The sequence below is a fragment of the Kogia breviceps genome, chromosome X (genome assembly GCF_026419965.1).
Source record: "Kogia breviceps isolate mKogBre1 chromosome X, mKogBre1 haplotype 1, whole genome shotgun sequence".
Classification (NCBI taxonomy): Eukaryota; Metazoa; Chordata; class Mammalia; order Artiodactyla; family Physeteridae; genus Kogia; species Kogia breviceps.
Window position 1 is genome coordinate 77,848,904 of NC_081330.1, and position 14,148 is coordinate 77,863,051.

The 14,148-nt window shown below is 38.4% G+C and overlaps 1 protein-coding gene across 3 annotated transcripts in view; it reads right to left on the bottom strand.

Moving 5' to 3' along the window:
* Positions 1–14,148, bottom strand: part of HEPH (hephaestin) — a 109,639-nt gene that overhangs the window by 62,580 nt on the left and 32,911 nt on the right. For all 3 annotated transcript variants that reach the window (XM_059050978.2, XM_059050977.2, XM_067024022.1), the window contains exons 9-12: positions 11,989–12,120; positions 9,279–9,490; positions 8,138–8,288; positions 5,527–5,739 (exon numbers count right to left, since the gene is read on the bottom strand). In XM_059050978.2, the coding sequence (XP_058906961.2) occupies positions 5,527–5,739; positions 8,138–8,288; positions 9,279–9,490; positions 11,989–12,120 (708 nt within the window). The remainder of the gene's footprint in view (positions 1–5,526; positions 5,740–8,137; positions 8,289–9,278; positions 9,491–11,988; positions 12,121–14,148) is intronic.

Here is a 14,148-nt window from a genome sequence, read left to right on the forward strand (position 1 = left end):
AAAGCTTTTTCACAGCAACAGAGACCATAAACAAGACCAAAAGACAACCCTCAGAAAGGGAGAAAATATTTGCAAATGAAGCAACTGACAAAGGATTAATCTCCAAAATTTACAAGAAGCTCATGCAGCTGAATAACAAAAAAACAAACAACCCAATCCAAAAAATGGGCAGAAAGCCTAAATAGACATTTCTCCAAAGAAGATGATATACAGATTGCCAACAAACACATGAAAGAATGATGAACATCATTAATCATTAGAGAAATGCAAATCAAAACTACAATGAGATATCATCTCACACCGGTCAGAATGGCTGTCATCAAATAATCTAGAAACAAAAAAATGCTGGAGAGGGTGTGGAGAAAAGGGAACCCTCTTGCACTGTTGGTGGGAATGTAAATTGATATAACCACTATGGATTACAGTATCGAAGTTCTTTAAAAAAGCAAAAATAGAACTACCATACGACCCAGCAATCCCACTATTGTGCATATACACTGCAAAAACTATAATTCAAAAAGAGTCATGTACCTAAATGTTCATTGCAGCTCTGTTTACAATAGTCAGGATATGGAAGCAACCTAAGTGTCCATCAACAGATGAATGGATAAAGATGTGGCACATATATACAATGGAATATTACTCAGCCATAAAAAGAAATGAAATTGAGGTATTTGTAGTGAGTGGATGGACCCGGAGTCTGTCATACAGAGTGAAGTAAGTGAGAAGGAGAAAAACAAATACCGTATGCTAACACATATACATGGAATCCAAGGAAGAAAATGCCACGAAGAGCCTAGGGGTAGGATGGGAATAAAGACACAGACCTACTAGAGCATGGATTTTGGATATGTGGAGGGGGAAGGGTAAGCTGTGACAAAGTGAGAGAGTGTCATGGACATATATACACTACAAAACATAGGGTGAATAGCTAGTGGGAAGCAGCCGCATGGCACAGGGAAATCAGCAAGGTGGTTTGTGACCACCTAGAGGGGTGGGATAGGGAGGGTGTGAGGGAGGGAGACGTAAGAGGGAAGAGATATGGGAACATATGTATATGTATAACTGATTCACCTTCTTGTAAAGCAGAAACTAACACACCATTGTAAAGCAATTATACTCCAATATAGATGTTTAAAAAGAAAAATAAAGAAACAGGAAGAAGGAAAAGGAAAAGAAATAAAGATAAAAGAAAAACGAGAAAAGAAGATTAAAAACAAAAATTAAAAAGAGAAACCAGGGCTTCCCTGGTGGCACATTGTTTGAGAGTCTGCCTGCTGATGCAGGGGATGTGGGTTCGTGCTCCGGTCTTGGAAGATACCACATAGCGCAGAGCCACTAGGCCCGTGAGACATGGCCACTGAGCCTGCACGTCCAGAGAAAAATCAAAGGAAGAAAAAAAAATAAGTGAAAAAAAGAGAGAAAAGGAAAGGAAAGGAAGAAAGAAGAGAGATAAAAAGAATGCTAGGAGAAAATGAAATGAAGGGAAGATAAAATGTAAGATAGGAGAAAAATAGATGAAAAAAGGGAAGAATGACGGAAAGAAGAGGGAAAGAGAAGAGATATATAATAAGCAGAGAAGCAAAAGAAAAAGCAAGGATGAAAGAGGAAGAGGAAAAAATGGGAAAAGGGAGAAAAAGTAATGGGGAAAGGAAAGAGTGTGGGAAAGGCAGACAAATCAATGAATAAAAAATGAGCTCCAATGGTGAAAGGGAACAAAGAAACTCTGAAGGACCAGAGCAGTAATAAATGTTCTCTTTGCTGCTGAGAAATCTAACATGAAGTTGGTGGAAAATAGCACCTTACAAGCTCTAGCCTCTTTTTCTGCCACTTTCCCTGGCTATCAAAGCTCTAGTATCAGTGGTTCTCTTGGAAAAGCTGAGCTGTATTATTCGGGACATTTTTAAGTGCAAAATCATCATTTCTATTAAATGTAATTAATATTTGAAATTAAAATATTATTAGAATTTAAAGCAAAGCAAAAACAGGATTTTGAAAAGTCACCAATAAACCCACAACACTCACACTCCTCGCAGTTTGCTGCATTTTTTCTTCTGTTTTGTTAAAGATAATTGTAAGCCTCCAGCAAACAACATGTTGAACCTCCATGGTGATGTTTTATGTCATCTGCCAAGCTGCTCAATTGCATATTTATATTTACCAATCTTCATTGTTACCCCTTTTTCTAGAAATCCAAAGCCAGATTCTGGTTCTGGCTTTTCCATTAACTTGGTAATTTTGTCCTGTCTTTAGGGAGCTACTCACAATGGTCTCTCTCAGTCCTAATCAGAGACTAAACTCTCAAGGTATAATGAAGGAGACTTCAGATTAAAGAGATTACCTAGGAGTAAGAATGAACAGAGGTTGATGGAGAAGGGGCAAGAGGGGAAAAAAATAGAGCTGACATTCCTAACATGAGAAAATCATTTTCCCCCCTCCAGATCTCTCTCTCTTCCACCCATTAGCAAAATAAGTGAAAGATGATCTCGAAGAGGCTGTACCAGTTCCAACATTTTATGACTCGAGGATTGTTCAGAAAGAGGAGAGTTTGAAAATATTGGAAAATGCAAAGGTAAAAAGAGTTTGGGCTTCTTCTAATAAGAAAACTCAGGAATCTTGACCAAGATTAACCTTTTAAGCCTTTACTGTTATAAACCCATTCACTGTCTCTCCTCCCATGATTTTAAGCCATCTACAGTCACTCTCCTTGGGCCTTAGTGTGGCACAAAAATAATTTCATTCGTCCAGAGTAAGAATGAGCCCCACAGAGGCATATAGACCTGGCTAGGGAGCCTGGCTAATTTCATAGGAAGGATTTTAAACATAGGGTTTGATTTTGGGACCAAGGCTAGAGAGATGGGTCTTTCTTTTTTAGAAGTTCCCCACCCTAGCACTCACTACAAGCACTTAATTCTATTGTTCCTTTCATCCCCATTAACGGTTATTTCTAGTTTGCTAACAACAAATCTTCTTGACCAAGAAAGTATTCTAGGTAGATGGGGAGAAGTGAGGACCCAAGTGACCTGTTTTATGTCAAGTTTTTGTCAAACCCAGTGCCAGGCTGAAATTATTAATTTGTCAAGGAAACTTGCTTTGTTTAAGGATTTTTTTCTCAAATATGAATGGAATTTACAGAACTAAAATAAAACATTAGTGAGAACTGCATTTAACTGACAGATTTTTCTTACAAACACTATTGCCACATACTGCCTGGAAAAAAGAATACACCCTAGGCACTGCAAAGAGAAATTACTATATTTCTGTTTTAGTATAGATCAATGGAACAGGATAGAAAACCCAGAGATAAACCCACGCACATATGATCACCTTACCTTTGATAAAGGAGGCAAGAATATGTAATGGAGAAAAGACAGCCTCTTCAATAAGTGGCTCTGGGAAAACTGGACAGCTACATGTAAAAGAATGAAATTAGAACACTTCCTAACACCATATACAAAATGAACTCAAAATGGATTAAAGACATAAATGTAAGGCCAGACACTATAAAACTCTTAGAAGAAAACAGGCAGAACACTCTATGACATAAATCACAGCACGATCCTTTTTGACCCACATCTTAGAGAAATGGAAATAAAAACAAAACAAAAATTTAAAAAATGGGACCTAATGAAACTTAAAAGCTTTTGCACAGCAAAGGAAACCATAAACAAGATGAAAAGACGACCCTCAGGATGGGAGAAAATATTTGCAAACGAAGCAACTGACAAAGATTAATCTCCAAAATATACAAGCAGCTCATGCAGCTCAACAGCAAAAGAACAACAACCCAATCCAAAAATGGGCAGAAGACCTAAATAGACATTTCTCCAAAGATATACAGATTGCCAAGAAACACATGAAAGGATGGTCAACATCACTAATTATTAGAGAAATGCAAATCAAAACTACAATAAGGTATTACCTCACACTGGTCAGAATGGCCATCATCAAAAAATCTACAAACAGTAAATGCTGGAGAGGGTGTGGAGAAAAGGGAACACTCTTGAACTATTGGTGGGAATGTAAATTGATACTACCACTATGGAGAACAGTATGGAGGTTCCTTAAAAAACTAAAATTAGAACTACCATATGACCCAGCAATCCCACTACTGGGTATATACCCTGTGAAAACCGTAATTCAAAAATAATCGTGTACCACAATGTTCACTGCAGCACTATTTACAATAGCCAGGACATGGAAGCAACTTAAGTGTCCATCAACAGATGAATGGATAAAAAAAATGTGGCACATATATACAATGGAATATTACTCAGCCATAAAATGAAACGAAATTGGGTTATTTGTAGTGAGGTGGATGAACATAGATTTTGTCATACAGAGTGCAGTAAGTCAGAAAGAGAAAAAATATACCACATGCTAACGCATATATAGGGAATGTAAAAAGAAAAAAATAGGTTCTGATGAACCTAGGGACAGGACAGGAATAAAGACGTAGACGTAGAGAATCAACTTAAGGACACGGGGAGGGGGAATGTTAAGCTGGGACAAAGTGAGACAGTAGCATTGACATATCTACACTACTGAATGTAAAATAGATAGCTAGTGGGAAGCAGTTGCATAGTACAGGGAGATCAGCTCGGTGTTTTGTGACCACGTAGAGGTGTGGGAGAGAGGCTCAAGAGGGAGGGGTTTGGGGGATATATATATATACATAGAACTGACTCACTTTGTTATACAGAGTAAGCTAACAGAATACTGTAAGGCAATTATACTCCAATAAAGATTCTAAAACATAATCAAAACATACAAAAATAAAGAAATTACTGCTACATTATGAAATATCAGACACAGATGGAATCTGAAGAAACATTCTAGTCAAATTTCATCATGAAAGAAAGATAGGGAGAGGGAAAGGGAGGAGGAGAGGGAAGGAATGAGGAACAGAGGAAGAAAGAGAAGAAAGGAAGAGCGGGAGAGAAGAGGAAGAATGAACAAAAATGGAAGAAATCTAGCCACAGAGAGGGGAAGTAATTAGACAAAAATTGTACAGCAAGTTAATGAAAGAGCCTGGACTAGAAGTTCCTGTGTTCTGGTTCCTAGGCTGCAACTGTTACAGCACACTTCACCCCCCACTCTCATCAGAAGTTTGCAAAAATCCTCACAGACTATCACAGTTGGAAGCACTTATAGGTACATCTCATGGACCTCTTTTCCAATGTGAGGGTTAAATCTATAGAATCTCTACATGGCCAAGGCGCTATGCAACCAAGTCTACCCTCTGCCTATACAAGAATTGCCCTGATACTGGGCAGCATCCCTACTTCTCTCCTGTTTTTTTCAGAAAAGAGCTTCCTCAGCTCTTTATTCTGTCTGCGACTGAGAACAGAATCCAAATAACCAAAACTTGGAGTACACATTGAGGAAAGAGAAGACACAACTGTTTTTAAAAGTTCCCAAGTACCCTCAGCATGACTTTTATTTTCTCTTCACCAGCCCCCCACCTCACCCAGCCCAATGCCCAATAAAGTTTCTCAGCCTAGGGCCAGCTGCTAAAGCACTTACCAGGGTTGTCAGGCTGCATGATGGCCATAACAAAGGTGTGAGGAAAGAGCATGGCTGCACTCTTTCTCATGCCCTGAAGCTGCACAGTGTTGCCCTGGAACGTGACCCCATGCACATCAGTCTCTGTGCCCAGGCCAACCAGGTGCCAGGCCACTGTGTCACCCTTGCACATGTCCAGCCTGGGCAGGTTAGAGAACAGAAACCCGTTAATGGCTGGAAAACAAAAACACAAGACAGGATGTGGAGGTGAGACCAGACTACTTGGGCACCAGCCAGCAGCATGGCATCAGCTTTGTACTAAGTTTCCCCATAACTTGAAATTTCTGAGTCATTCTCAACTCCTCTGCCTTCTTCCCTAAGCCACTGTAGTTCTACTTATGAAGATCTGCCTCTTTGGGATGAGGGCCCTACTGTCCTTTCTGGCTTTACCTGCTGCCCCTCCTCCACCATACTTCATATCCTGGCAAAACTGAACTACTCTCCACTCCCACAACTCTTTCCCACACTCACACACACACACACACACACACACACACACACACACACACACACACGTATTAATCTTTCCTATTCCCACTGTCTTGAAACTCTCCTCCCTTGCCTTCTGTAATACCATATGTCCCTGGTTCTCTTATAACTTTTCTGAATGTTCCTCCTCCAACTTGTACTCATTCTCCATGCCTCTGTAAAGTGTTGGAGTTCCCCAAGGTTCCTTCCTCAGCTTTCAATCTGTTTCCTCCTTTCCATCTTCACTCCCAATGCCTTATTTCTGGCTCTCATCATCTCTGGCCTGAATTCCCACACAAAAGCCTCCTTTCTGGTACTCCTACCTATAACCTATCCTCCCATTCTCTTTCATACACACGTACACACACACACACACACACACACACACACACACACACACACCATTATCTTGTGAGCTCTATTTGCCTCTGTATCCCCAAGGCCTTAAACATGGTAGGCACTTAGAAAATACTTGTTGATTTTTCACATGCTGTTCCCTTTGCCTGGAATAAACTTTCCCTCTGGTTTCTCTCTACAGCAAATTACTACATATCCATCATGCACTAGCTCAAATATCATCTACCCTGTAAGGCAGAGTTTTTACACTCTTTCTGGCTTTCTTGAAACTTTTCTCCCCACAGAATTCTGAAATGTCACTTACCACAGAGTCCAGTGATTTACTTACAAATTTATCTCCCGCACTAGATTGACCTAGCATGAAGCACATCATTTTTTCCAAGCACCTCGTATGTTTCCTAGTACTTATCAGTTGCCAAATAAATTCAGACTGGAATAAACTTGGTTTGTATACTGTATTACTTTTTCCAGCTGATGTAACTGACTGGTAATGAGAACCAAGAGGTAGAGCCAAAAGAAAACACACTCGTTCTTGACCCTCTCCCACCCTGCATACTCCCCTCAAAAATACAGAGAGGCCTGCTTGAAGCTGATTCCTTTTCAATGTTCCTACATCTACTGGAACCAGCTTTAATGAGTAACTTTATTTGGTAATCCCCTGGGATGCTGATGGAAACATCGCTAACTGCTTGATTCTGTTTCCCCTACCCATAAAGTTTGATTGCAAAGTTATTCAGACTTCAAGGCTCAGTCAAGCACTTCCTTCTTCCAGGAATCCTTTAACTAAATTGTTCCTCATTAATGTTCTCCTTTTCTGAAAGCTATGTCACTTAAAAGCTGTTCCACACAATTTAGCACTTAATTATAGTCTGTCTTGGATATTCTATAATTGTTTCATGGGTGTTAGTTTCACTTCATTGCAAAATGCTGAGAGTTCCTTACAAACCTGGACCATGACTCCCCATTAATTCACTCACCCACCCACCTATTCATTAATTTAGTAGTTCACTAGTTCAATAACTACTTACTATATATTAGACCATGTAAAGGATACACAGATAAACAAACAATACTCACCTTTAAGGAGACTACACTCTAGCAGAAGTCAAAAGGCACGTAACAAATAACTACAATATTTTGGAGTGTATGGAATTTGCTATTGAAAGAGACTGATAAAAATACAATAGTAGTAAGAGGGTGTCATCATCCTGGGACTTGGTAATAAGAAATGAGGAGGAGGTAGCTTTTGAGTAGGACCCTAGAGAATGAGAAGAATTTCCACTGGCTAAGAGCAAAAATGTAAGGATGGGTATTTCAAGCGAAGGACAAAGCATTACAAATGCATGAACTCAGAAGAGTACAAGGTATGTCTATATAGAGAAAATATCCTTGTTTGGCTGGGTATGGGGTTGGGAAGCAAGGATAGTGGGTGATAAGAAAGAAGGAGATAAGACTGGAAAGGTATCATCCCAGTTTACTCTCCTCATTCTCTAGTAGATTCTTTGTGTGCAATCCTCATTTTACAGTATCTTTTTCCAGTGTCTCCCATACTGTGTGACACAGAACAAAGCACAAGAAGGTGTTAAGTATAAGATACGTTGTCTTAGGTTTAATCCCTTGATGTACCTTGTCTCTTGGGAAGAGATGACCGATAGGATCGATGTTTTCAGGAATGGATCATGATTAAATCTAGGCTAGATTTTACTTATAATCTCTCAGTAGCTTAGAGTAAAATCACTCCCCATACCATGCATCCGATTAGAGTCTTGGAAACCCTTGACATCTTCTGAGAGCAGTCGGGAATCCAACATAGCAGCTGCTTGATTGGCATTGCTGTACCAGCTCTTGTTCTCATCCAACACAGTGAAAAGGAGAAAGAATTCTTTATCCACTCCTTTCTGTAGTCCCAGTGGAAGAAAACAGAGCAGGGAATAACCACAGTTTCAGCAGTTGTGGACTGTGAAGCTCCAGAACCCAATGATCCCTGATTATTTTCCATACACAGATCCAAGCCCATATCTCCTGCCTAGAGCTGCAGTTGTTGCTGTAAAGTTTTTCCTCAGGTAACTTCAAATTGCAGGTGGGTGAAGGGGGTTATAATAAAGTGATAAGGCTGGAGGGGAGGGATGTATGAAAGAGGGCAGGGAAGAGGCACAAGATTGTGCACAAGATTGATGAAGAGGTACCGAGTGTGATAGAAGACAGCCTGGAATCAATTAAGGAGACGAGTGGGGAAAGACGGCTGAGAGATTGGGGAGAGGGTGGTGGAGGATTCTATGGGGAGGGAGAAGCTAGAAAATAAAAGAAAAAATAATTATACTAATTACTAACTTACTATTATTTTATTATTAATTTTAGTAATATTATTATTATTACTGCTAACATTTCCTGAGTGTTTACTAGGTATCAGACACTGTGCCAAGCACTTTATATGGATTATCTTAATTAGTGTTCACAGAAACCCAAGATACCTTCTTCCATTGTTAACCCTTTGCTGTAGATGAGGAAACTGAGGCAAAGGGAGGTTAAGTAATTTGCTCAAGGTTAAACAGCTAAGATTTATAGGCTGGATATGAAAGAAGGCAAGAAAATTGTAGGGCAGAGTTAGGAATTAGGAGAAAGGTTTAAGGGCCACTGAGGTTAAAACAATGAGGAGATGTTGGGAGAATATAAAATAGAAAGGAATAGGGACTAAGGAAGATATGTGTTTGTGAACAAAAGAATAGCATGCAAGATAGCATGAAGTCACCAACTATTAATTTTTGATTCAATAACTTTTTAAAAAAATTCCTTCACTTCTAGAACCCAGTTCCATACTTAACTCCTATTCAGCAACCCAACCTCATCCTCTTCCCAGCAGGCTTTCCAATCAGAAGCCATGGCAATACCTGCTTGCCATCTGCACCCAAGGCACCGGCCTTGCACACAAGCAGGGGGCCCACCAGACCAGAATTTGTATCTCTTATGGGATCAGCAGCAGAGAAGTACATCCAGGTGAGACAGGCAGGATCCTGATCAGTGGGGCCAGCATGGGGAGGGACTGTCCAGCGGTATGTTACTTTCTCAAAGGGCTTAGCCACCAAGCCAGGGTGGGATGAGCCTATAGGAAAAGACATAGAATTCATTACTCACATTGGCTAGAGTGAGTATCATCATCTCCAAACAGTGTAGTAAAGATCATAATCTACAGAGGCATTTTGGAGTAGCAGTAGGAGAAGCAGCAACATAGAATATAGAATATTAAAAAAGATTCTGAGGAGGAGTCAAGAGACTAGAGTTTGGTTTCTGGTTCTGCCACTACTTGTGATATGAACTGGGGAAATTTAAATATCCCTAGGTTTCAGTTTTCCAAACTCATAGGACCCAAGGATTGAAAGGACTTTTAAAACTTATTTGGAATATCCCTCACTTAAAAACATACATTCATCTCTGCTTGTAGTCCTACATCTGCTTAAAAATATCCAGAGATAGAAGATTCACTACCTACCATCATAGCCTGTTTCATCTTTGAATGGTTCTAATTGTTGAACATATTTTCCTCTCTATGTGTATGCATGTATGTGTGGATGTGTATATGTTATGTATGTGTGTGTGTGTGTGTGTGTGTGTGTGTGTGTATATGATACTAAGGCTATAATTCCTTAAATAGACACAAGTCATGATCAGGCAAAGCACAGAAATTTTATTTTATATGTTCAAACCTATTAGTAATCAAATTAGTACAAGTAGAAACATAACATTTTTGCCTGTCAAATTAAAATTTTATAAATTATAATAATCAGTTCTAGTGATAAATGGTTCAAATGACACTTACTCCTCTCACTCACCTATAAAAAGGGTAAGTGTAAATGAAAATAACCATTTTAGAAAAAATGTTGACAGAATGTATCAAAAGCCTTAAAAAGTTTACCATTTTAGAAAAAATGTTGACAGGATGTATCAAAAGCCCTAAAAAATTTATGTCCACAAGAAAAAGTAAGATACAAAATAAATACTGAAAAGAATGTTCAACCTAATACAAATAGAAGTAACAGTGAGTTTTCTTGTTGTTGGTTTACAAGATTGACATTTTGACAATGATTAAAATGACTGCCCTCTGCTGGTGAGGTTGTGAGAAAATGTGTCCTCCCTCTTGGTAACTGTTGATAGAACTCCAAATTGATGTGACTGCAAAATTTTCCAGGGAGCAATTTGGACATAGGTACCAGAAATTTTCATGTGTGTGCCCTCTGACATAATTCCACATATTAAATATATATTCTGATAAAATAATCATAACAGTATGCAAAGAAGCATACATAAGGATATTTGTAGCATAATTTATCATATGGTGGTATAATTTAGGATGGTTTTAACATATTTTCTTATTCATTCATTGTTCCTAACTCTTTAAATATTCAAACATACAAAAAACCTTAAAGTATAGTGTGATAATTACCCTACCACTTGGAGTTGATTGTTAACATTTGGCCACCTTTTTTCTCTTTTTGTATTTTTTAAAATTTATTTATTTATTTATTTATTTATTTATTTATTTATTTATTTATTATTTATTTATTTTTACAGTAGGTCCTTGTTGGTTATCTATTTTATCACAGATTTGGCCATCTTTAATTTATCTAAATCTATGTGTATGCTTACTTTTTCTAAATCATTTGGAAGTGAAATGCAAGTATAATGACATTTTACTTCTAAATACATCAGTAAGCATCTGTTATATTACCATAATAACATTACCACACCTAAGAAAATACCCTAATATCATCTAACATTCAGACAAGGTTTGCACGTTGCCCTTGGTGTTGTCTCTTTAATTCTTTTCCCTATGGCATTGATTTCTTGAAGAGACTAGACCAGTTGCATTGTAGAATGTTCTTTTATTCCAGATTTGTCTGTAAGTTTGCCCTTTATGCTTTCAGTATTTTTTGGTATTTTTGGCTTGAGGTTGGCAGGTGTTAATATTATTCTCAGGGAAAACAAGAAATCACCCAATAATCCCACTTCTAGGATTTTTTCCTAAGGTAGTAGTCGAAACCAAATGTATATATTCATTCATTGCAACATGATTTACAATATTAAAAAATAGTGAAAGCAACATATATGTCCAAATAATAGAGGATAAGGTAAAATCTATGTGTTAGAGTCATTAAAATGTTTGTAATATTATAATGACATAGAAAATGGACACAATATAATGGTAAGTGAAAATAGTAAAATACCAAACTATACAAATCATATCACAAATCTATAAATATATAAATTTGTATAAACACAGAAAAATGTTAAAAGGTATACAAAACATATTGGCATTTTACCTATGAATGAAGTTGATTTATTTTATAATTTTCCATGTTTATCAAAATTCCATAATACATGTGTTATTTTTATAATCAGAATATATTTAAATGTATTTTAAAGTAGTTGTCTCTTATTGATCCCAGCTCTGTCTCACTAAAATATAATACATTCATTCAATAACACCCATCCATGGCAGTTATTTCTGCCTTCTTTTCTCTCTTTCACTCCCTTATTTATTTGTCCTCTAGAGGTACCTGTTATTATCTGCAGCCCACATTACTTGAAACCCTGCCTGCTCACCATCATTGTACACAGTTCCCTCGGAGTCTTTCTCATAAAAGACCCCATGAGGCTGTATGCTGAATGGCTGGGAGGCACGGTTGTAGAAGATCACCTGGATGGTGTCACCCACCTCAGCCCGGATCACTGGCCCTGGAAAATGGGAAGGAAATACAATGGTAGTGAAAACAGGATGGTCAGGTAGGATGGAAGTAGGAGAGGGAAAAAAAGAAAAAAGAAGTGAAAACGAAAGATAACTTTTTCCTCTGCAATAATAAGAATAATCTTTTTCAGGTATATTGCAATTTACAGTTATAAAAAGCACTTTAAAGTCCACCATCTCATTTTGATCTTCAATCACCATTCTAAGGTATACAAGGCAGATGATATCTTCATTTTTCAGATGAGGAAACTGCAGCTCAGAGAGTTGGAATTGATCTGCCAAAATTCAAATGACTGGTTAAGAATAGAACCAGGTCCTGAAGCCAGGGTTTTCTCCTACTCCACTGTCAGGTCCAATCCCATTTCCCCAGTTCCTACAACTGCATTTCCTGGTAGAACTCAACTAAAAATCTGAGCTTGCCTCAATCTTAAACTGAATTGAAACAGATGAAATTATTATGACTTCTAGTCAGGTCCTGGACTAAGTAGTCCAGCCATGACTTCTACACTTACCTTTCTTCCACCACCTACCACATCTAACCTAACCTGGACCACCTTTGAGATCAACAAGAAATACCAAGACAATACCTTGAGTACTTATGGTGGCTTTAACCCTAGTTCAGGGTTTCTGGCTTAGTTTTTACTCAATTTCTATTCCTAATGTTGCACCTCTGTTCAAATACTAAGAACCAATACCCCACTTACAATAATGGAAAAACAACTATACAAAAGATAAGCAAAGAAATGAAGACAAATCACACAATAGACCAACTAGATATAATATATACAGAACACTCTACCCAACAAGAACAGAATACACATTCTTCTCAAGTGCACAGAGGACATGTTCCAAGATAAACCATAAGTTAGGCCACAGATTAATCTCAATAGACTTAAAAATATATCATACAAAGTATTGTCTCCATCCACAATGGGATAAAGTAAGAAAACAATAACAGAAGGAAAACTGGAAAATTCACAAAGTTGTGGAAATTAAGCAACACACTTTTAAACAACCAGTATATCAGAAAAGAGATCATAAGGGAAATTACAAAATATGTAGAGGAAAATGAAAGTGACCACACAACATACTAAAAGTTGAGAAGTAATAAAAGCAGTGCCTAGGAGAAAATTATACCTATAAACACGTTTAAAAAACAAGAAAGTTCACAAAGCAACAACCCAACTTTACAACTTAAGGAACTAGGAAAATAAAAGCTAACAAAACACAAAGCTAGCAGAAGAAAGGAAATTATAAAGATTAGAGCAGAAATAAATAAAATAGAGAATAGTAAAACAATTTTAAAAATCAATGAAAACGAATATTGAGAACCTTCAAGATGACAGAGGAGTAAGACATGGAGATCACCTTCCTTCCCACAAAACATCAAAAATACATCTACATGTGGAACAGCTCCTACAGAACACCTACTGACTGCTGGCAGAAGACCTCAGATTTCCCAAAAGGCAAGAAACTCCCCATGTGCCTGGGTAGGGCAAAAGAGAAAAGTGGAAAAAAAGACAAAAGAATAGGGATGGGACCTGCACTTCTGGGAGGGAGCTGTGAAGGAGGAAAAGCTTCCACACACTGGGAAGCCCCTTCACTGGCAGAGATGGTGGGTGGACAGTGGGGATGATTTGGAGCCACAGAGGAGAGCAAAACAACAGGGACACAGAAGGCAAAGCAGAGAAATTCCCACACAAGGATCAGTGCTGACCAGCACTCACCAGTCAGAGAGGCTTCTCTGCTCACCCACTGGAGCATTAGGGGGCTGGGAACTGAGGCTCAGGCTTCGGAGATCAGATCCCAGGGAGAGGACTGGGGTTGGCTGCATGAACACAGCCTAAAGGAGGCTAGTGTACCACAGCTAGCCAGAAGGGAGTTGGGAAAAAGTCTGGAACTGCCTAAAAGGCAAGAGACCATTGATTTGGGGTGTGTGAGGAGAGGAGATTCAGAGCACTGCCTGAATGAGCTCCAGAGATGGGCACAAGCTGCGGCTATCAGCGTGGACAGCAGAG